Source organism: Neoarius graeffei, chromosome 21 (genome assembly GCF_027579695.1).
Source record: "Neoarius graeffei isolate fNeoGra1 chromosome 21, fNeoGra1.pri, whole genome shotgun sequence".
NCBI lineage: Eukaryota > Metazoa > Chordata > Actinopteri > Siluriformes > Ariidae > Neoarius > Neoarius graeffei.
In genome coordinates, this window is record NC_083589.1 from 51,517,813 (window position 1) to 51,541,933 (window position 24,121).

At 42.7% G+C, this 24,121-nt stretch overlaps 1 protein-coding gene across 1 annotated transcript in view; it reads right to left on the bottom strand.

The window, feature by feature from the left end:
* The window catches only part of net1 (neuroepithelial cell transforming 1), a 129,688-nt gene extending 118,081 nt beyond the window's left edge, over positions 1 to 11,607 (bottom strand). Inside the window, exon 1 of the mRNA XM_060903324.1 lies at positions 11,358 to 11,607. Coding sequence (XP_060759307.1) covers positions 11,358 to 11,512 — 155 coding nt within the window. The 5' untranslated portion in view covers positions 11,513 to 11,607. The remainder of the gene's footprint in view (positions 1 to 11,357) is intronic.
* Positions 11,608 to 24,121: the final 12,514 nt, after the last annotated feature.

The window sequence follows — 24,121 nt, forward strand, 5'->3', positions numbered from 1 at the left end:
TCCAAATGCACCTGTTGGTTCAAAAGTTCAAGTGCATAGAACCTCACAGCACAACATGAAGCTACCTTAAAATATAATAGAAATGCCTCAGCTTTCATGTAAGAAAAAAAAACTATTAATACTAGTACTGTGTGCAGGCAGTCTCTCCTGAAGACTAAATTAAACAATAATTATAAACTAATAAAATAAATGGCTCAGGCTTCATAGAAGAAAAAAAAACAATTTGAACAGAATCTCACAGTATGATGCTGAAGCTGCCTAAACAATGGAAAATAAAATACCATTTTGGCAAAAATGTTGGCAGCCATTAATTTCTTGTATTAAGTAAAAAAAAAAGTAATGTAAAGTGCACACAGTCCTTCACACTTTCAGTAACAGAATTTAAGCCTACATAAACATTGTCTCGCACATCATGCAATGTTGCCAGATACTGCTGACGTTTTCCAGCCTAAATATGTTCAAAACCCGCCAAAATGCACTTGAAACCGCCCAATCTGGCAACACTGCGCGCATGCTGCTTCTCTTGAACGTAAACACGGAAGTAAGGCGGAAGGTAGTTTGTCGACATCACCTCAAGACGACGCCAACGATTGGTCAAATTTGCGGGAAAGTTGTGGTGATTGGATATAATTGCAACACCGCCCTGAATTCGCGGGGACTGGTTGAATTTGCAAATCGCGAAATCCTGGACAGTATGTTTTTTTGCTTGGCCCAGACTCTGTCTCCTCACTCACTGTAGCTTTAGCTACTAAAAATCGGTCCATTTTGTGCCTGGCAAAGGCTAGCTGAAGCTCGCTAAATGTCCGCAAGAGTAACTCATTCTGACTTATTTTTCCTCACGTTGCCCCCCTGAAGAATTCTGGCACCCCCGAGGGGAGGCGCGCCCCACACTTTGAAAAGCCCTGAACTAGGCCACAGATCATGAATTGTAACGTGAAATTGAAGATGGTCAAATTAGTTGCATTTTAAATCCTTTCGACCAATCTATCCATTTTTGTATGGTCCAGAACCAGTTTCGGCCATTTTTGTTTGAGGGCACGAAGGAAAAAAAAATAATAATAATCAGGCATATTGTGTTCAAAATTGTGTGCTTTTTATTAGTAGGTTTTCATTATAGAGACTCGGTATTCAGCTAGGTGAGCGCACATGAAGAGAGCCAACACGTGCTTTCAAATCATAGTGACCTGGAGGTAAACGAAAACAGAAAATTGGATTCTTGGAAGGGTGATCCAGCCCCTTTAACAATATTACTGACGTTTTTGTATTTATAGCCACAATTTAATAAACAAACAAGATTATCAGGTGACAATCAGCACAGCATTGTTACGATTTCATTGGACTGAAAGTTTATATAAATGAAGTGTGCAGGTTCTTTAAAGCTAGATAGGCTTTTGATTTCATAAAATCAGTGAAATTTAGTTTCCTCTGAAATTTGGTCATCGTGATGCATGTTTATTCCTGTAATATTTAAAAATAAAAGCAGGCCATTCTGTGGCTGGGAAGTTATTTAATTTGAGGGGATTCCCGAGCAAATAATGTGCACGAAATCGCTCGCTTCGCGCAGTCAAGCAGACAGAGGAAGTCCGTGTGCACAAGTTTACCTCCTTCTTCTTTTGGGTTTTACAGCAGCTGGCATCCACAGTGTTGCATTACTGCCATCTACAGGTTTAACTTTGACCGTGCACTGACAGTTCCATCATTCTGTCTCTAATGCCGCTTTTCCACTACCAACGCGGCTGAGCCGTGCCGAGTCGGGCTGAGTCGAGCCAAGTGGGGCTGTTGGAGTTGCATTTCGACTACAACCGCGCTGGCTGGAAGTGGGTGGACACATTGGGTGGAGTTAGCGAAAGTGGGTGGACGTCAGGTGATGTCGTTAGGCGGCGCAAACAGTGACATCAGTGAGCTTTTAAGCGGTAGTCTCACAACCCGGAGAGTAAACAATAAACATTGAGGACATGGAGTCGTTAGTGTTGCTGGTCTTGGTGCTGTGGCTTGTTGTCACCGACAATGCCAACAGATACTGGCAAGAGCGTATAGATGAGGCGAGGCGCATAAGGCTTCATAATTCTCGTAATTCGTAATTCTCCTTCTTCCGAGTTTACGGTGTTTACAGATCCCAGCGTGCTCGCGGGGCGTGTGAGGACACTCCTCCTCACCAATCAGTGCACAGGGGAGTGTCTCCTCACGCCCCTAGCCTCACTCAGCTCGGTTTGGCTCGCTTCAGCCCCACTACAAAACCCTGCGAGTTTTGGGGGCTGAGCAGGGCTGAAGCGAGCCGAGTCGTGCTGTTTTTAGACAGTCGAAACGCGAGCCGTGTCGGGCTGAAGTGAGCTGAAGTAAGCTGAAGCGAGCTGAAAAAGGGTAGTGGAAAAGGGCCATAAACGAACAGCTGATCACACCGAGGTGCTCGCTGACCGCCGATATTTATTAGTTTGGTCCTGCGTTTCCTTTCCTTCACATATAACATAACGTCTTTTCTTCTCGCTTTCCGTTACTGTAGTCGGTCTTTCACGTTTTATTTCACACGCTCACGTCCTCCATTTTTCTCTCCTGTTTCAAATTTGTATCCCACAATGCTTTGTGCAAACAGGGAAAGCCCACCACGTGATGCATGATGTAGTATCTTGAATTGGGTCATGGTGAAGCAGGAATAAATAGTGGAGAATTTAGGGTCATGTGGCCGTAAATTCATTAATTGTTCTTTTTAAAAAAAAAAAAAAGAACTAATAAAATTGGAAGTCTGGAATTCGAATTCAGTAGCTTTCGGTCCACTAAACAACAATAATTGCATGTTGGGGAAAATTCTTTTTATGACCTACACTTGAAAAATATGAAAGGCAGTCTAGCTTTAATGGAAGCAGATTAATTAACACTCCGGTGTACATCATTGCTATAATTTTTGCAAACCAAAAGGCGTTGCTGTTTTGATACGCCGAGACTTTAATACAATCATAGAAAAGCCTCGAAGTTACACAAGGCTTCATCCTCTCATCCGCAGTGTCAAGTTTCTTTTCCCAAAATGGCTTCATGCCCAAAGTTATATTTAAAATGTTCAATACCTTTTTTTTTTTTGGGCGGGGGTAAAATCATGGAAAAGACTAAAAAAAAAAAAAGTCTGGCAGGAAACAGAAGAGCGTTCAAAGTGCTTATCTCTAACTCATATAACAAACTTTACTATGGTCCCCCCCATGCTGAAGAACTCATCAATGTGTATGGAGCTCCACCATGTGGTGACAGCAAGAATTACATCCATCAGACACCTGTCACTTTAGGAAACTTGATTAAAAATCTTTATTCTGATTAACCAGAGGGGTGCAGGGGATTTCTCACTCATTGCCTCTCTCTCTCTCTCTCTCTCTTTTTTTTTTAAACTCTTTACACCTTAAAGGGCACATCTTGGGTAAATTCAGGAGCAAGATCAATGTCTCATCTCATTATCTCTAGCCACTTTATCCTGTCCTACAGGGTCGCGGGCAAGCTGGAGCCTATCCCAGCTGACTACGGGTGAAAGGCGGGGTACACCCTGGACAAGTCGCCAGGTCATCACAGGGCTGACACATAGACACAGACAACCATTCACACTCACATTCACACCTACGCTCAATTTAGAGTCACCAGTTAACCTAACCTGCATGTCTTTGGACTGTGGGGGAAACCGGAGCACCCAGAGGAAACCCACGTGGACACGGGGAGAACATGCAAACTCCGCACAGAAAGGCCCTCGCCGGCCACGGGGCTCGAACCCGGACCTTCTTGCTGTGAGGCGAAAGCGCTAACCACTACACCACCGTACTGCTCCAAGATCAATGTAATTCTCTTATTTTATATTAAACTTTAGTCAAATATCTGTCACATTTCGCACAATTTTTTTTACCTTGCGCAATACCAGAAAAATTCAGTTGAAATCAAGCCATTTGAGGCGAATCGGTCCACCTCTGAAAAAAACTTGGCATCTGGATTTCCCGGGAAACAATGATTTTCGTGACGTCACGTGCGGGACGCCTCCTTCTGAATCCTACGTCAGCACTGGTTTGTTTATGAGAAAACGACCTGGTGGTTTTCTGCAAATTTCTTCAACGTTATCGCGTAATTATTAAAATGGTTAACAGATGTATCGTAGGAGGGTGTAGCAACACCAATCATGACGGGATTAGTACTCATCGTTTCCCAAAAGACCGGACAATGAGAGAGAAATGGGAGCGCTTCGTGCGAGGCACCCGGAAAAACTGGCAACATGCAACAGACCACAGCATCATATGCGGGGCTCACTTCATAAAGCCCGACGACTTTGAGAACTATTTGCAGTGGGAAATGGGCTTCAAGAAGCAATTTGATCTGAAAAAAGACACAGTTCCATCTGTCAGAATGCCCAAAGCAACACCGTCTCCATCTGTGTCAGCGTCACCAAAGGAGCCAGCCGTGTTCGTCTCCCCTGACAGAAGGTGAAGTGCTGCATCCACTGAGGCCCTCAAAGCCGAGGACCAAGCAGAGCCGAGAAAGAGACCAAGCAAATCGGCAATTCACAAGTTGACTGTTGCTAGAGTAAGAAATAAGAGAGACTATACTCTAAATTAGGTGTTCCTGTGTTTGTGTGGTACATGGATAATGTTATTTATTGACACAAAAGTAAACACCACGAAAGCGCTGGGCGAGATAATACACTGTTAATACAAATATGTTATTTACCAGCTGGGAGGTCCGTATCATGAAATACCGTGACCGAGGTCTTGAAAGTACTGAGCGAGGCCCTCTGGGCAGAGGTCAGTATTCAAGGCCGAGGTCACGGTATTTCACCATACGGACAACCTTAAGCTGGTAAATAATATATACCGTATTTTTCGGACTACAAGTCGCACTTTTTTTCATGGTTCGGCTGGCCATGCGACTTATACTCCGGTGCGACGTATACATGTTTTTTTTTCACCGCGGAATAACTGGAGCTGATGCTGAGTCTGACGACAGCCACGCAGAAGAGGAAACGGCGCTTCATCTGCCGCTGGAGTTGGCAGAGTTGTTCAGAAGCGACACCGAGGATGAGGAATTCAATGGATTTGCTGATTTGGAGTGAAATCGCCAGCTTGATAAACTTGATTGACCTGTGTTTTATTATTAATGATAGGGCTATAGTTATTTAAATAAGTTATGTAATGATTTTAGGCAGTGCTTAATTTGTGAAGTGGGAGGTCCCGGAACGCAGGAAGTGGGTGGGTCCGGCGACTCAAAAAAAAAAAAAAAAAAAAAGGCAGGGGGTGGTTTACTATAACTTTACGCACACGCGCTTATTGTGTGTGTAAAAAAAATAATAATATCAGACATTATGATCTTAGAAAAGGGCGGCATGGTGGTGTAGTGGTTAGCGCTGTCGCCTCACAGCAAGAAGGTCCTGGGTTCGAGCCCCGTGGCCGGCGAGGGCCTTTCTGTGTGGAGTTTGCATGTTCTCCCCGTGTCCGCGTGGGTTTCCTCCGGGTGCTCCGGTTTCCCCCACAGTCCAAAGACATGCAGGTTAGGTTAACTGGTGACTCTAAATTGAGCGTAGGTGTGAATGTGAGTGTGAATGGTTGTCTGTGTCTATGTGTCAGCCCTGTGATGACCTGGCGACTTGTCCAGGGTGTACCCCGCCTTTCGCCCGTAGTCAGCTGGGATAGGCTCCAGCTTGCCTGCGACCCTGTAGAAGGATAAAGCGGCTACAGATAGTGAGATGAGATGATCTTAGAAAACGCTTTAGTGACGAACAGTTACAGACAGTAATATGTCGTGATATGTTATAAAATTTTTTATTAGGCTATATATTAAATTATATATTAAATTTATTTTCTAAAATAACAGACTACTCATATCACAACCGGTTTATTTCACCATTGGAGATCAGATCACACAAGACATGAGTTAAATGACTCATTTTAAGGATTTAAGTAGGGGATTTAAAAGCAGTGCCATCGGGACTTCGTGGCTCAGGTGGATAAGGCGCCATACCATAAATCCGGGGACCCGGGTTCGATTCCAACCTGCGGTCATTTTCCGAGCCCTCCCTGTTTTTCTCCTGCTCATTAAAAGCAGTGCCAGCAAACATAAGTGCAATCAATTCAAGTACGGTAATAGTTAAGAAATAAAGGGTTTACAAAACAAGTTGGAGAATTCATTTTTAAAATTTTAGTAAGCTTTCTTGGTTTTTTGCCATTTTTTCCCACAGCACAAGCTAACGGCTACAAAAAACCTGGTGTTCTATTGAGCGGAAGTATACACCCCATGTCCCCCCTTCCCCTTTCGCATAGATTTTGTGGATGTCATAGGAGAGAAATCAACAACAGATATCAAAATCAAAACCGAACACTAAACACATTTTTATTTACTTATTTAATTTATTGTTTGATTTTTTCCCCTTTGTGATGGTCACGGAGTTGATCTGATCCATTTAAATAGCTGCCGGAACACCGAATGAAATGAAAATAGCTGCCGGATCCGACAACGGAGGTTATGGATCTTGTTCCGTCATGTTCCGGCTCAAATTAAGCCCTGATTTTCGGCCTATAGGCTATTGACTAACTTGATGTTACGGTACATATTCAGCCAGTTTTTCTCTGGGCTATTATAAATGATTTTGTTATGCATTTTTAAAAATAACTCTCCTTCCAAGATGAACTTTATTCTTCGTCTCTGATGTTATGGTGTTAATGGTCTGAATAACGTTTAATGTTTTTATCTGATATGACGTTAACTGGCAGGCGCACTTTCTGCCTGTTTTTTTCTCTGAGCGGTTGTTTTTTTTTTTTCACTAGACGGTTGTTTTTACTACCGTACCTGTCTTTGGAGATGATATACCTATAGCCTACTCGACCTCTGATTTGATGAAATAAAATTCGACAAAAATGAAGAATGACACTCCTCGATGATGACTACAGCTTTAATAACACAGATGAAAGAGCCATGGGGCGATAATAAGCCCTACCGGTAAAAAATATTCTAAAAGCAAACTGATTAATGCATCAGTAATAGGCTACTAATATTAGTTATAATAATAATAATAATAATAATAATAATAATAATATAGGCTATTAGGAATAATGATAGTGATAGTATTAAAGATAGTAGTAGATATTTAAAATAATCAGACTAGGCTACTTACAGGGCAAAGGGCGCGTCATCACTGCTCAGCTGTTCGTTTATTAAATAAACAATGCAGTCGCGCAGTAACCACGCGCCGCTTATCAGATACAATCACAGATTCTATGGATAGAATAACCCTTCAAAAAAGTGCGACTTGTAGTCCGGTGCGACGTATATATGTTTTTTTCATCTTCATAATGCATTTTTTGGCTGATGTGACTTAAACTCCGGAGCGACGTATAGTCCGGAAAATACGGTATTTTTTTCCTTTACCAAATTCTAACAGAAAACGAGAGCGCCTGAAAGGGAAAACCAAGCCACTATTTTGAATCCTTGTTCACGGCTGTAATGTAAATGGCTTCCTCCTCGGTATACAAGTGCACTTCCGTGGCAGGAAAAAAAAACAACTACATTTTGCCACCTATGTAGTCCCCTATTTATACAAAATTGAGTCATTCAGGATTCAGCCATGCTTTTGCTCAGTGTTAGCAACAGTTACAGGTTTTTAGCTTTCTCCTGAAATGTTTTTTTTATTTCTTCTTCCTCAGGGTAGTAAAACTCGCTTTCGCTGTGAACACTGTCGTTATCGCTATCCATGATGTAAAATTAATGCTATTCTCCGGAGAAATGCGAAAATAAATGTTGACAAAAATTGCTACCATGTTTGTTGTTGTGAACTAGCAAGTCGCCTGGGGTCCGTACTGTAGGATATGGACCCGCTCGCCAGCCAATCAGAGCGCAGGCCATCCTTAAAAAAAATCCGTTTCCTGTCCACCGGGTGGGCAAAAAAAATTTCAGTCGGGAGGGAGGGATTTATTTATTTTAATTATATATGGATGGATAAGAAATCGCAATGCTGTGTTTGCCTTTTCTTTCAGTACTTTTTTTTTTATTACAAAAGCAAACACATTTAATAAAATATGACAGTTTAATCAACTGAAACTTGTACAAAAACTTTAAGTTAGCATTTTAAATGCTGACTGCAACATTTACAAAACTTTTACAAAGGTACTTAAAATGTCCGACACACGGACTTTTTGTAGTTCTAAATCGAGCGTTAGGCCGAGTTCGGATGAAATTACACTATTAAAATGATCACTGAATGATTTGTTTTTCTGAATCTTTACTATTTTGTTGTTCGCTAGAATACCATTTTGCGATTTCACACTTCAGCAAATGTTTGAAAACTCCGGATCTCCTTCCTTCATGGTGGCTGACTTTTTTGTGCCGCATGGTGCATGCGCAGAGCTGATTCGACAGGGCTTTCCACAAGCACCGGCTGCCGGCCACACAATTAAGTCCAGCCGGCTACTTTAATGACTATTTTTGTAGCCCACAGGCTCTAAATATTAAATTTTCGATTTTAATAAAATTAAATGTTTATCTAACGGACTGACAATAATGTCAAACTGAACCGTTGATCAAGGGAGAGTAACTCATCCGCGCCCCGACATGCGGTGTGCGCGCGCACTCAGCTGCGTGAATGTGTCATGCACCGAAAATAAGAGACTTACAAGCCAGGAACGCCTCATGATGCAATAAGCAAGAAAAGAGAGAAGATTTACTGCCATTTTACTTTGTATTTGAGTAAAGTGAATAAATAGATGGTCTGTGGAAAATACATTTAACCCTGGGAACTGCGTGCACAGGAGTTTATTTTGTGTTTACTCCCCCCGGCTGGCTACTTATTTGTCATGGCTGGCTAGTATGAGCCTTAGTGGAAAGCCCTGGGAATGCAGAAATGTCAAGTTTGATTTTAGATTTACGGACCCGAAAAAAATGTCGAAAAAACGGCGTTAAAAAAAAAAAAAAATTTCACCCGCACAAACAGCACTCACCAGTGGACCGGACACAGAACATTTTTTAATAATGGCCTCAGGATTTGATGGAAACCAGACAGTGAAAAAAATGTTATTTACCAGCTTAAGGTCAGTCCATATGGTGAAATACCGTGACCGAGGTCTTGAAAGTACTGACCGAGGCCTAGAGGGCCTCGGTCAGTACTTTCAAGACCTCGGTCACGGTATTTCACCATACGGACCGACCTTAAGCTGGTAAATAATACATTTATTTTTTTCTTTACCAAATTCTAACAGAAAACGAGAGCGCCCGAAAGGGAAAACTGAGCCGAGCCACCATTTTGAATCCTCGTTCACGGCTGTAAGGCAGCTGGGCCATAGAAGGTTCACGCTGCACGCTGCATGCTGCACGCTACACGTTCACGTGAAGAACCGGACCCTGGGCCATTAAACTTCATGCTTGGATGTTCACGTGTTGCGTCTGTTCTACTTTGACCGAGTAACCAACAATATGGACTCTTCGGATGACGACGATTGCCTCATTCTGCTTTTACTGAGACAGAGGAAGAGAAAAAGGAACAGAATTTGGAGCCGAGAACACTTCCTTCTGAGAGAAACCCGTGGTGAATTTCACCGAACATTCTATAATCTGCTTGACAATCCCGATGAAGAACTATTTTTCAATTATACCATTCAATTATATTTTTTCTGAAGTTTTCCCCTGAAAGCATAGAGTTATCTCCCTAGACCCGTTCTGATTGGCTGGCGCGGCGGTGACCGCATGCATTGACTGGAATTTCCATCTTCACGCCTAGAAAAAAGTGTGCATGTTCATTTCACGCTTCACGCGTGAAGTGTGCAGTGTGCAACGTGAACGCCGTTCTATGGCCCAGAGCAAGTCATGCTACGTTTGTCCACTTTTCTTTACACGCGTGTAGCGTGTAGTGTGCAGCATGCAGCGTGAACCTTCTATGGCCCAGCTGCCTAATGCAAATTGCTTCCTCCTCGGTATACAAGTGCACTTCCATGGCAGGAAAAAAAACTACATTTTGCCGGCTATGTAATTAATGCTATTCTCCTGAGAAATGCTGGCAAATGTTGACAAAAATTGCTACCAGTTTTTTTTTGTTGTTGCTGTGAACGAGCGAGTCGCCAGAGGTCCGTATCAGAGCGCGGGATTTGATGGAAACCGCACCTCAAAAAAATAATAGTAATTAGAAAAAATATGATTTATATAACAGACAGATGAGCACTGATACATGAATCCATGGGTTTAGAAGCTGAAGCTTTTACCTATCATCATTTCAATGCAAAAATCACTCGCTGCTAAACTTGGTCTACACAGACTGTGCACTGAACCCATGCTGGCGGCTCCCCAAGTGACGTCACGAATCTGGATCAGTATGGCTCCAGACTCCCTGGGGATTTTTCCAGACGTGTTTTGTTATTTTATTTTATTTTTTTCTACTGTAGACAGATGGCCTTGTGCAAAATTACTCTTCTGGATGAGTGTGTAAAGGGACATAGTTTCATATATTAAAAAAAAACAAAAAAACAAAAAAACACTAAATTGGTCCAGGATATGCACTTTAATGACGACTTGTCTAAAACCTTGTCTTTAGACTTTTTTTTTTATATAAATACGCATGTTCTAAAGGTGAACTGTATATACACTACTGTTCAAAAGTTTGGGGTCACTTTGAAATGTCCTTATTTTTGAAAGAAAAGCACTGTTCTTTTCAATGAAGAACACTTTAAACTAATCAGAAATCCACTCTATACATTGCTAATGTGCTAAATGACTATTCTAGCTGCAAATGTCTGGTTTTTGGTGCAATATCTCCATAGGTGTATAGAGGCCCATTTCCAGCAACTCTCACTCCAGTGTTCTAATGGTACAATGTGTTTGCTCATTGCCTCAGAAGGCTAATGGATGATTAGAAAACCCTTGTACAATCATGTTAGCACAGCTGAAAACAGTTGAGCTCTTTAGAGAAGCTATAAAACTGACCTTCCTTTGAGCAGATTGAGTTTCTGGAGCATCACATTTGTGGGGTCGATTAAATGCTCAAAATGGCCAGAAAAATGTCTTGACTATATTTTCTATTCATTTTACAACTTATGGTGGGAAATAAAAAAAAGTGTGACTTTTCATGGAAAACACAAAATGGTCTGGGTGACCCCAAACTTTTGAACGGTAGTGCTAAAGTCCAGAACGGCTCAGCTTAGTCAAGAGAAACAACATCAATCATTACTTTAAGACATGGCGTGTCTTTTAATTCATAAAAATAAAGAAAAAACAAAAACATGGAATTAAAAGGCATGTCCAAACGTGTCACTAGTACTGTAGAGTAAAACAGGCAGGTTTGAAATGTGTTGCTGTGAATGAGAATGAAGTTAAAGCCGAAGTGAACAGCACTCGGATGAGTTAGCTCGCCGCCATTTTGACCTCACCGTTGGCTGTTGTTGCTCCCGGGGGAAAAAGAAGCAGCAGCAGCAGCAGAAGAAGAAGAAGAATCCGGCGGGAGGACACTTGACTTTCTCCTCCAGCTCGCCTTTCTCTTCGGCCTCTCCGACTCCGCCACCTGCGCCTCAGCTACTTTCTCCATTCTAAACACACACTCGGGCTTTATTACACAAACAAAAACCCACTCAAGAAAAACATACAGCCTGTGTTTATGAAATGTGAATACAACCGGATATGGACGGCCAGGGTTTGAATATGGCGGAAACTTGAATTGTGACCAATAAGAGAGAGAATAGGGCGTGGTTGCTAAGATACCGGGTTAAAAGGGCGGGGTTATTGTGAAAGCTGTTGCTCAGCCGCCATTGTTATTCTAACTGACATTATGGTGTTTGTTCTGAGAAGTGACTGTGTTTTATTTGCTGGTAACTTCTACTGAACTTGCCAAGTTCTAACCAACAGCCTTTGTATTTGAATTTAAAAAAAAAAAAACACCCTGCTCATCTGGCCGCCATCTTACCACTCCCACAGCCTGTATTTGGCTTAGGGCAGCCTTTCTAATTTCATCTCATCTCATCTCATTATCTCTAGCCGCTTTATCCTGTTCTACAGGGTCGCAGGCAAGCTGGAGCCTATCCCAGCTGACTACGGGCGAAAGGCGGGGTACACCCTGGACAAGTCGCCAGGTCATCACAGGGCTGACACTTAGGCCAAGTTTACATTAGACCGTATCTGTCTCGTTTTCTTCGCGGATGCACTGTCCGTTTACATTAAAACGCCTGGAAACGCCGGGAAACAGGAATCCGCCAAGGTCCACGTATTCAATCTAGATCGTGTCTGGTCCGGTGCTGTGTAAACACTGAGAATACGCGGATACGCTGTGCTGAGCTCTAGCTGGCGTCGTCATTGGACAACGTCACTGTGACATCCACCTTCCTGATTCGCTGGCATTGGTCATGTGACGCGACTGCTGAAAAACGGCGCGGACTTCCGCCTTGTATTACCTTTCATTAAAGAGTATAAAAGGATGAAAATACTGCAAATACTGATGCAAATACTGCCCATTGTGTAGTTATGATTGTCTTTAGGCTTGCTATCCTTCCACTTCCAAGTGGTAAGTGATATGCGCTGGGATCACACACACAGCGGCTCAGTCCCGAATCACTGCTTGTGCACTTCACTCGCGCACTCTGTGAGCTGCGCAGGGCCGGAGTGCGCACCCTCCAGAGGGCACTCGCTGTTCAGGGCGGAGTGATTTGGAGCGCAGGATGCCTGCGGAGCCGAGCGTATCCGTGTATTGGTGTTGCTGTGTGCACGCGAATCGTGTATTGGTGTTGCTGTGTGCACGCGAATCGTGTATTGGCGTTGCTGTGTGCACGCGAATCGTGTATTGGCGTTGCTGTGTGTACACAAATCGTGTATTGGTGTTGCTATGTGCACACTAATCGTGTATTGGTGTTGCTGTGTGCACACTAATCGTTTTAAAAACGTTAATCTGATGATCCGCTGATACAGTCTAATGTAAACCCCACCATAGACACAGACAACCATTCACACTCACATTAACACCTACGGTCAATTTAGAGTCACCAGTTAACCTAACCTGCATGTCTTTGGACTGTCGGGGAAACCGGAGCACCCGGAGGAAACCCACGTGGACAACATGCAAACTCCGCACAGAAAGGCCCTCGCCAACCACGGGGCTCGAACCCGGACCTTCTTGCTGTGAGGCGACAGCACTAACCACTACACCACCGTGCCGCCCAAAATCATATATTCTAACATTGAAATAAATAAAATGAATTAAAATTCCAAAAAACGATAGTTACACTAATGCAGATCATCGCCGCCTCGTGCATCATCAAAATTTGTCTCACGGCCCCCTTTCCCAGGTCACAACGTCACTGCCAGGGTCAGCGTGACTGCGTTTATTTTATATGGGGGTGCCTTGAGAATTTGCATACTTCTGAAGGGTGCCGTGACTGAAAAAAGGTTGAGAAACGCTGCCTTAGGGTAGTATCTGACTGGGCTGCGACTAGTTAGAGACACAAGAATTGCGATAAAATATGCGAATTAGCGATAATTTTCACTTGGAATCACTCTGAATTGATATTCGCGTATTTTATGTGTCTCCAACTAGTCGCAGCCCAGTGAGATACACTCGCACTTCCAGTCTCACAGAAACTGACTCGAGAAGGGTTCGTGATGGCTTTGCGGCTATTTTGAGAGAAATTTTGTCGCACGAATTTTTTGAACATGTTCAGAATTTCAGCGACGAAGGAGCGACACTTTGCGACTCGTGCGAGGAAATTGAGAAGCCCCGCGAATGTTTCAAGACACATTTGAAACTCTCTCGTGAATGACATTCGCAATTTGTCGCAAGCTGTCGCAGCCCAGTGAGATACTGGCTTTATGTGTAAAACCATCATATCCAATCAAATTTGCGCCCCCCCCAAAAAAAAGTATCTCCTAACTTTTTACCGCTTTCATTACCAATTCTTTTTTTTTCGCAGTCCGGTTTCTATCAAATCGTGCGCTCTGATTGGCTCACGAGCAGTCCGGAATCCTACGATCTGGACCCTGGTTACGGACTTTTGGTGACTTGATCGTTCACAACAACAAACATGGTAGCAATTTTATGTCAGCATTTATTTTCACATTTCTCAGTATAATAGCATTAATTTTACAGCATGGATAGCAATAATGACAGTGTTCACAGCGAAAATTAGTTTTGCTACCCTGATGAAGACGAAATAAAAGAAAATATTTCAGGAGAAAGCCGAGTAGTAGGTTTGTTCTAAATAAACCGAAAGGTTTCCCTTTCGGGCGCTCTCATTTTCTGTTAGAATTTGGGAAAGAAAAAATATATATGAGTGATTCCACGCTTATGGGTACTGAAATGGGGACATGAACTTATTTTTAAAAATTCACCTAAAACCATTTCTTTTTTTACCATCAGGTCACAAAACAGGCGGCACGGTGGTGTACTGGTTAGTGCTGTCACCTCACAGCAAGAAGGTCCTGGGTTCGAGCCCCGGGGCCGGCGAGGGCCTTTCTGTGCGGAGTTTGCATGTTCTCCCCGTGTCCGCGTGGGTTTCCTCCGGGTGCTCCGGTTTCCCCCACAGTCCAAAGACATGCAGGTTAGGTTAACTGGTGACTCTAAATTGACTGTAGGTGTGAATGTGAGTGTGAATGGTTGTCTGTGTCTATGTGTCAGCCCTGTGATGACCTGGCGACTTGTCCAGGGTGTACCCCGCCTTTCGCCCATAGTCAGCTGGGATAGGCTCCAGCTTGCCTGCGACCCTGTAGAAGGATAAAGCGGCTAGAGATAATGAGAATGGGATGAGATGAGGTCACAAAACATGTAATCTTTAATGAATGATATGTTAAAAGATAACTTTAATTTTCTGAGATGTAATAAAAACATATTTATATGCCAAAGTCAGAACGTAACAGAAGTGTTGTGGACATATATATTCTCAATTTTAACAATGTAGAATTACTTTTTGAAACATAGGAAGGTGATGTTTTAGCAAATATAATTAATAAACATGTGTAGTAGAATAAACATACACATTCTTTCAATAAGATTAACATGGTATATAGCTAGATTGTAATTAATTTGTAACAGACGCGAGATGGACAATCGTAACAGAAGTAATGTAACAGACATTTTGGAACTCATAGGCTTGACTTTGGCATATAAATATGTTTTTATTACATCTCAGAAAATTAAAGTTAGCTTTTAACATATCATTCATTAAAGATTACATGTTTTGTGACCTGATGGTAAAAAAAAGAAATGGTTTTAGGTGAATTTTTAAAAATAAGTTCATGTCCCCATTTCAGTACCCATAAGCGTGGAATCACTCATATATATTATTTACCAGCTTAAAGTTGGTCCGTATCGTGAAATACCATGACCGAGGTCTTGAAAATACTGACCGAGGCCCTCGGTCAGTATTTTCAAGACCTCGGTCACGGTATTTCACGATACAGACCTCCCAGCTGGCAAATATGTATTTATTTTCTCACATTTCTCCCCATTCCTTACATATCTTTTATAGCACTCCCTTTCACTGTTATTGTTTTTTTTCTTTTCCAGTCCAATCTCTGATCGTTTTTTGAACGGCTCTTTTACTACTATAATTATTTCAAATGGAAGTTATTTCAGTTTGTCTTATATAGTGTATCTTTCTCTTTCGTATATTTCTTCTTATCTATCTATGATAACAACACAAAGGCTATACAATACTTCCTTTCTGTTTAGGACAGTTATTGAAACAGAATTCTTTTCTAATGTTATTTGCCATTTTCACTTCATTCTCACAGTCATGTCTTATTGGTCATGAATATTGTGAGAGTGAATTATGTGACCAATAAATACTGTTAAGACGTGACAATGGAGTGAAAATGGCAAATAACATGAGGAAAAAAACTCAGGAGATACTTCTCTTGGGTCAAATTTGATAGGAGACAATGGTTTAACACACGAACCAAATAGACGCGATGTGAGTGGTAAGATGGCGGCCAGATGGCTTCACTCGTCTCCACAGCAATGAAAATGCTTCTCTTGAAGGGGGGAAAAGAAGCAAATACACAGTATACTGCCATCTACTGGTGACAAATACAAACTGTTAGCTTCTCCAGAAAAAACAGACTGAACTCCATGACAGTTTCTATTTCATCTCATCTCATTATCTCTAGCCGCTTTATCCTGTTCTACAGGGTCGCAGGCAAGCTGGAGCCTATCCCAGCTGACTACAGGCGAGAGGCGGGATACACCCTGGACAAGTCACCAGGTCATCACAGGGCTGACACATAGACACAGACAACCATTCACACTCACATTCACACCTACGGTCAATTTAGAGTCACCAGTTAACCTAACCTGCATGTCTTTGGACTGTGGGGGAAACCGGAGCACCCGGAGGAAACCCACGCGGACACGGGGAGAACATGCAAACTCCGCACAGAAAGGCCCTCGCCGGCCATGGGGCTCGAACCCGGACCTTCTTGCTGTGAGGTGACAGCGCTGACCACTACACCACCGTGCTGCCCAGTTTCTATTTTTCCTGTGAAATTTTATTTAATTTTTCAACATTGAATTTAGGGCGGCACGGTGGTGTAGTGGTTAGCGCTGTCACCTCACAGCAAGAAGGTCCGGGTTCGAGCCCCGTGGCCGGCGAGGACCTTTCTGTGCGGAGTTTGCATGTTCTCCCCGTGTCCGCGTGGGTTTCCTCCGGGTGCTCCGGTTTCCCCCACAGTCCAAAGGCATGCAGGTTAGGTTAACTGGTGACTCTAAATTGACCGTAGGTGTGAATGTGAGTGTGAATGGTTGTCTGTGTCTATGTGTCAGCCCTGTGATGACCTGGCGACTTGTCCAGGGTGTACCCCGCCTTTCGCCCGTAGTCAGCTGGGATAGGCTCCAGCTTGCCTGCGACCCTGTAGAACAGGATAAAGCGGCTAGAGATGATGAGAATGAGAACATCGAATTTAAGAAAACATGCGTTTAAATGTTTAAGTTTGTGAATCTATCCCATCACAGGCAACAATATTTTATTTTAGTTTTTAGTACAGAATTGTCAAATACGCCAACTATGGTTGACTAGCAGTGATGCTAACCATAAACTTGAAGACTTTGGAAGAGATTCTGACTTTTCAAGCGATTATCTATGATTTTTCGAAAACTCAGGATCTTGCAGTGTCACAAGTGGCATGGCCCAAGACGAAAGATAGTACTAAACACGTTTTATTTTATTGGAACTTTAAGATGAGAAGAAGACTAACTTAAAACAGCTATCCTGGCCACATACTTGCTAATTCTACTGATTCACGCGGTAGTCTACTGATTTTCACAGGTGAATACCGCGTACCAATTTTAATTCGCATTGCAAAACAATTGGTGAACACGGTTGGATTTGCTCTTTTAACCTCGCTTCAGCTGTTTTCGACACGGAGGATACAAGTATACAGTGTCAAATAGTCACATTAAGTGAAGCCAAGAGGCAATGGAACGGCAAGATGATAACGATGTTGAATCAAAACTGTATCGCTCAATCGCGCCATTCTGTTGGTTCTCGCTAATCAGCAATGAGGTCACATGTTACAACTCCAATTCCAAAAAAGTTGGGACACTGGATGAAACATAAATAAAAACAGAATGTACAGTCATGGAAATCCTATATTTCATTCAGTCTTTTGTTGCCCCGTCCCAACTTTTCTGAAACACATTGCTGACATCAATTCAAAACAAAATGAGCATTATATCTTTCAAAAAACAATAAAAATTTCTCAGTTTCAACATTTGGTATGTTGTCTTTGTACTAATTTCAATGAAATATAGGGTTTTCATGATTTGCAAATTATCGCATTCTGTTTTTATTTACAGTTTACACAGCGTCCCAACTTTTTTGGAATTGGGGTTGTGGAGGAAATTGCGCTAGTATTTGTAAAAACTAAACATGCTTTGGTGATCACGGACAGTGGAAACTCAGAAGAAAAAAAGATTCGCTATGACAACAAGTTAAAGGTGATTTGGTCGTCAGATCATCCAACATCAAAGCATTGAGGCAAGTGAAAAGCATGCGTTTTGTGAAGTACTTCAGTCCGATTTCACAATTTTCTTCAAATATGGCACTCAGAATGCAGGAGAATGTGTCATTTTACACTTAAAAAAAAAATTCTGGGTGGGGATGAAGGACGCAACTGCATCACGCAGTCTGAGCTACCATTTCATTCTCAGGGGGTTGGCAAGTATGACTTGTATCAAAAAAATCAAGATGATTGGAGTGTGGGGGCGGCACGGTGGTGTAGTGGTTAGCACTGTCGCCTCACAGCAAGAAGGTTCTGGGTTTGAGCCCCGTGGCCAGCGAGGGCCTTTCTGTGCGGAGTTTGCATGTTCTCCCCGTGTCCGCGTGGGTTTCCTCCGGGTGCTCCGGTTTCCCCCACAGTCCAAAGACATGCAGGTTAGGTTAACTGGCGACTCTAAATTGACCGTAGGTGTGAATGTGAGTGTGAATGGTTGTCTATGTGTCAGCCCTGTGATGACCTGGCGACTTGTCCAGGGTGTACCCCGCCTTTCGCCCGTAGTCAGCTGGGATAGGCTCCAGCTTGCCTGCGACCCTGTAGAACAGGATAAAGCGGCTACAGATAATGGATGGATTGACGTGTGCTACAACTCCAGCAAAACTCATGATTTTGTTCCAATATTGGAAATTTGTCAACAACAGTGAAATCGTTTGAAAAGTAGTTTAGTGTACGACTGGCATAAGGACACTGATTTACTTAACAATTTACATTAAATCATCTTCAGTAACTACGGTACTCCATCCTGATCAGGTTTGTGTTGGAACACATAGTAATGTTATAATATTCACTGACAAGGTCACTTGAAGGTACAGCCCTTACGCCAAAAAAACTATTGATTTGAAGTAAATTATTCATTGAAAATAATGTATCTTACTGTAAGTGAATAAAGCTAGCACTGTTTCCTCACAGCTCCAGCGTCCCTTATGCAAATTTCACATGTTCTCCTCAGGTTCACCTCGCTTTCCTCTGGATTTTCAGGTTTCCTCCCACATTGAGGAACATTTCAGTCGGAGAATCCCTGTGTCCGAAATCACTCACTACTCACTATATAGTGGACTATATAGTGAGTTTGCCATTTTGTAGTGCTGTCCGAATGTACACTACCGTTCAAAAGTTTGGGGTCACTTTGAAATGTCCTTATTTTTGAAAGAAAAGCACTGTTCTTTTCAATGAAGATCACTTTAAACTAATCAGAAATCCACTCTATACATTGCTAATGTGGTAAATGACTATTCTAGCTGCAAATGTCTGGTTTTTGGTGCAATATCTCCATAGGTGTATAGAGGCCCATTTCCAGCAACTCTCACTCCAGTGTTCTAATGGTACAATGTGTTTGCTCATTGCCTCAGAAGGCTAATGGATGATTAGAAAACCCTTGTACAATCATGTTAGCACAGCTGAAAACAGTTGAGCTCTTTAGAGAAGCTATAAAACTGACCTTCCTTTGAGCAGATTGAGTTTCTGGAGCATCACATTTGTGGGGTCAATTAAATGCTCAAAATGGCCAGAAAAATGTCTTGACTAGATTTTCTATTCATTTTACAACTTATGGTGGTAAATAAAAGTGTGACTTTTCATGGAAAACACAAAATTGTCTGGGTGACCCCAAACTTTTGAACGGTAGTGTCTCATCTCATCTCATTATCTCTAGCCGCTTTATCCTGTTCTACAGGGTCGCAGGCAAGCTGGAGCCTATCCCAGCTGACTACGGGCGAAAGGCGGGGTACACCCTGGACAAGTCGCCAGGTCATCACAGGGCTGACACATAGACACAGACAACCATTCACACTCACATTCACACCTACGGTCAATTTAGAGTCGCCAGTTAACCTAATCTGCATGTCTTTGGACTGTGGGGGAAACCGGAGCACCCGGAGGAAACCCACGCGGACACGGGGAGAACATGCAAACTCCACACAGAAAGGCCCTCGCCGGCCACGGGGCTCGAACCCAGGACCTTCTTGCTGTGAGGCGACAGCGCTAACCACTACACCACCATGCCGCCCTGAACGGTAGTGTATAGTGAGAATTATTACACCCTACAGTGGTGCTTGAAAGTTTATGAATGCTTTAGAATTGTCTATATTTCTGCATAAATATGACCTAAAACACCATCAGATTTTCACACAAGTCCTAAAAGTAGATAAAGAGAACCCAGTTAAACAAATGAGACACAAATATTATACTTGGTCATTTATTTATTGAGGAAAATGATCCAATATTACATATCTGTGAGGGGCAAAAGTATGTGAGCCTTTGCTTTCAGTATCTGGTGTGACCCCTTTGTGCAGCAATAACTGCAACTAAACGTTTCCGGTAACTGTTGATCAGTCCTGCACACCGGCTTGGAGGAATTTCAAGTTCAAAGTGTTTGTCATACGCACAGTAAGGACATGTCCACTTGCATAATGAAATTCTTAGTTTGCTGTGCACCATGAATGCCAATTACAAATAAATAAATCGGCGGGAGAAGTAATACAAAGTAAAGGCAGTATAGTGCAAAAAGAAAAGCAAAAGCAACGAAAACACCCAGTGTAGTACAAAATAAAGGTTAAATGTAGTGCAAAATAGGTAGTGTAATAAATACAAAAATAAGGCAATGATCAGACGTAGCAGCAGAAGGGCAGTAATGTGTGAATGTGCAAACAAATGTAAACAGATGTAAACAGTCAAGGACAGTTTACAGGAAGGTAATCCGTGGTTATAGACTCCTGTCAGCTGTTCAGGAGTCTATGGACAGATGTCCTGACGTTTTCCTTTAGAATTCGCTGGTATAATTCAGAATTCATTGTTCCATCAATGATGGCAAGCTGTCCTGGCCCAGATGCAGCAAAACAGGCCCAAACCATGATACTACCACCACCATGTTTCACAGATGGGATAAGGTTCTTATGCTGGAATGCAGTGTTTTCCTTTCTCCAAACATAACGCTTCTCATTTCAGACTTTGATAGATCCCTGTTCTTTAAATAAAACAGGGTGCCCACTCACACCTGATTGTCATCGCATTGACTGAAAACACCTGACTCTAATTTCACCTTCAAATTAACTGCTAATCCTAGAGGTTCACATACTTTTGCCACTCACAGATATGTCTCATCTCATCTCATTATCTCTAGCCGCTTTATCCTGTTCTACAGGGTCGCAGGCAAGCTGGAGCCTATCCCAGCTGACTACGGGCGAAAGGCGGGGTACACCCTGGACAAGTCGCCAGGTCATCACAGGGCTGACACATAGACACAGACAACCATTCACACTCACATTCACACCTACGGTCAATTTAGAGCCACCAGTTAACCTAACCTGCATGTCTTTGGACTGTGGGGGAAACCGGAGCACCCGGAGGAAACCCACGTGGACACGGGGAGAACATGCAAACTCCGCACAGAAAGGCCCTCGCCGGCCGAACCCGGACCTTCTTGCTGTGAGGCGACAGCGCTAACCACTACACCACCGTGCTGCCCCCTCACAGATATGCAATACTGGATAATTTTCCTCAATAAATAAATGACCAAGTATAATATTTTTGTCTCATTTGTTTAACTGGGTTCTCTTTATCTACGTTTAGGACTTGTGTGAAAATCTGATGATGTTTTAGGTCACATTTATGCAGAAATATAGAAAATTCTAAAGGGTTCACAAACTTTCAAGCACCACTGTAGTAATTCCCTAGATAGTGAGTAGGGAGTAGTGAACGAGTGAGTGATTTCAGACACAGCCAATGTCTTTGTGTGCATGGTGCCATCCGGGGTGTTCCCATCCACCAGTGTTCCCAGGCTTGGCTCCGGATCCACCACAACTCTGTCCAGGATAAAAGCCGTTACTGTAGATGCCCATCATCCAACTTGTCCTCTCCTTTAAGCACCACAGCTTATATTCACCCAAGAAACAGGTCTGGCAGGCAATTTATTTCTCTTGGACACACACACACACACACACATGCTAGCACCTTACCAAAACGTTATTCAGTCTCTAAATATCATCAGCAAGGCAAAAGGGTTAAACAACAAATACTACTAATAATGTAACAGTAAGACAAACGACAAGGCAGAAACCACCATGACGCATTTCACTTTATTCCAACAGGACCGCCCAACCCACACACACTACGGATACTGTTTTGAAGAAAATAATTCATCATGAACATCATTTGAGCAAATAATAGCCTCCATTACAATATTACAAATATAAAACAGGAAGACATTATTATATTATCAAACATAATTGTACGTTTGACTCTGAACAGCTTAGGCTAATAAAGCATGAAGAATTCCCAGAAGGCATAACTCCGAACAAATGAGCTGCTCTCTAAAGATTTATTTCAGGACATTTAAACGTGCCCACTGGAATAACTGAGCTCTGCGTCAGCGCTCATGGTGAGGTTCCAATAAACTGTTTCGCCACAGCACAACGCTCCCTGGCATGCTGAGACACTGCTGGAGAGAATTTCATTAATATTCTCAGTTAAAAAGTCGATAAAAATGTTTAAAACGAAAATCCAATAATCCATTCAAGAACGAAGGATTGAAAAATCAGTCGTAAAGCCACTCTTCAATGCTGGGTTGGGGAAAAAAAAAAGATTTGTGAGGTTCGAAAGGCTTTGATTAAAAATATATATATTCTGCGAACAAAAGTCTAGCCAAGCTGCAACAGGATTTACAGATGTTTATAATATTATAATATTATAATACAGTCATCAAACATTGAACATGTCATCAATTATGGAGTCTGGAGTGCAAGCCGTTTTTTTTTTCTTCAGCCGAACAAAAGGTTCTATTATGAAGATTACCAACACATTCGTTTTTGTAAATACTTCAGAGTGTCATGGCTAAAAGTTAAAGCAGCCAGTGTGAAGATTATAAAGTTGTGTAGCCTATTTACCAAAATAGTTTGTGGACACCCGACCATCACACGCATATATTCTTGAGTTCAGATTTATTCCCCTTTTGCTGTTTATAATAACCTTAGTTCTTCCGAAAAGACTTTCCTCTATATTGTGGAGCGTGGCTGTGGGGATTTGTGCTCATTCAGCCACAAGCATATTAGTGAGGTCAGGCAATGTAATGTTGGGTGTAATCAGGCTCTAAGTTCATCCCAAAGGTGTTGAGTGGCGTTGAGGTCAAGACTCTGTGCAGGATACTCCAGTTCTTCTACTCCAACCTTGGCCAGTTATATCTTCATGGAGCTTGCTTTGTGCACAGGGGCACTGTCATGTTGGAACAGGTTTAGCCTTCTTAGTTCCATCCATCCATCCATCCATCCATCCATCCATCCATCCATAACCGCTTATCCTGTGCAGGGTCATGGGCAAGCTGGAGCCTATCCCAGCTGACTATGGGCGAGAGGCGGGGTACACCCTGGACAAGTCGCCAAATCATCGCAGGACTGACATATAGAGACAAACAACCATCCACACCTACGGTCAATTTAGAGCCACCAATTAGCCTAACCTGCATGTCTTTGGACTGTGGGGGAAACCGGAGGAACCCCATGCAGACACAGGGACAACATGCAAACTCATCTCATCTCATTATCTCTAGCTGCTTTATCCTTCTACAGGGTCGCAGGCAAGCTGGAGCCTATCCCAGCTGACTACGGGCGAAAGGCGGGGTACACCCTGGACAAGTCGCCAGGTCATCACAGGGCTGATACATAGACACAGACAACCATTCACACTCACATTCACACCTACGGTCAATTTAGAGCCACCAGTTAACCTAACCTGCATGTCTTTGGACTGTGGGGGAAACCAGAGCACCCGGAGGAAACCCACGCGGACACGGGGAGAACATGCAAACTCCACACAGAAAGGCCCCCATCGGCCACTTGGCTCGAACAGAGAACTTTCTTGCTGTGAGGCAACAGTGCTAACCACTACACCACCATGCCGCCCCCTCTTAGTTTCAGTGAAGGAAAACTGTAATACTACAGTGTCCAAAGACATTCCAGACAATTGCATGCTTCAAAATTTGTGGCAACAGTTTAAGGAAGGCCTACATATGGGAGCTCCATTAACAGTGAGGGAAAACATGCATAAAGAACTGGACTGTAGAGTGGGAAAAGCCTCGGCCGTGTTCAACCAGCTTGGCAAGATCTGGAGAAGTAAAAAAACTGACTCAAAACTAAGATGCGATTCTACAACAGCAATGTGATATCTACCCTCT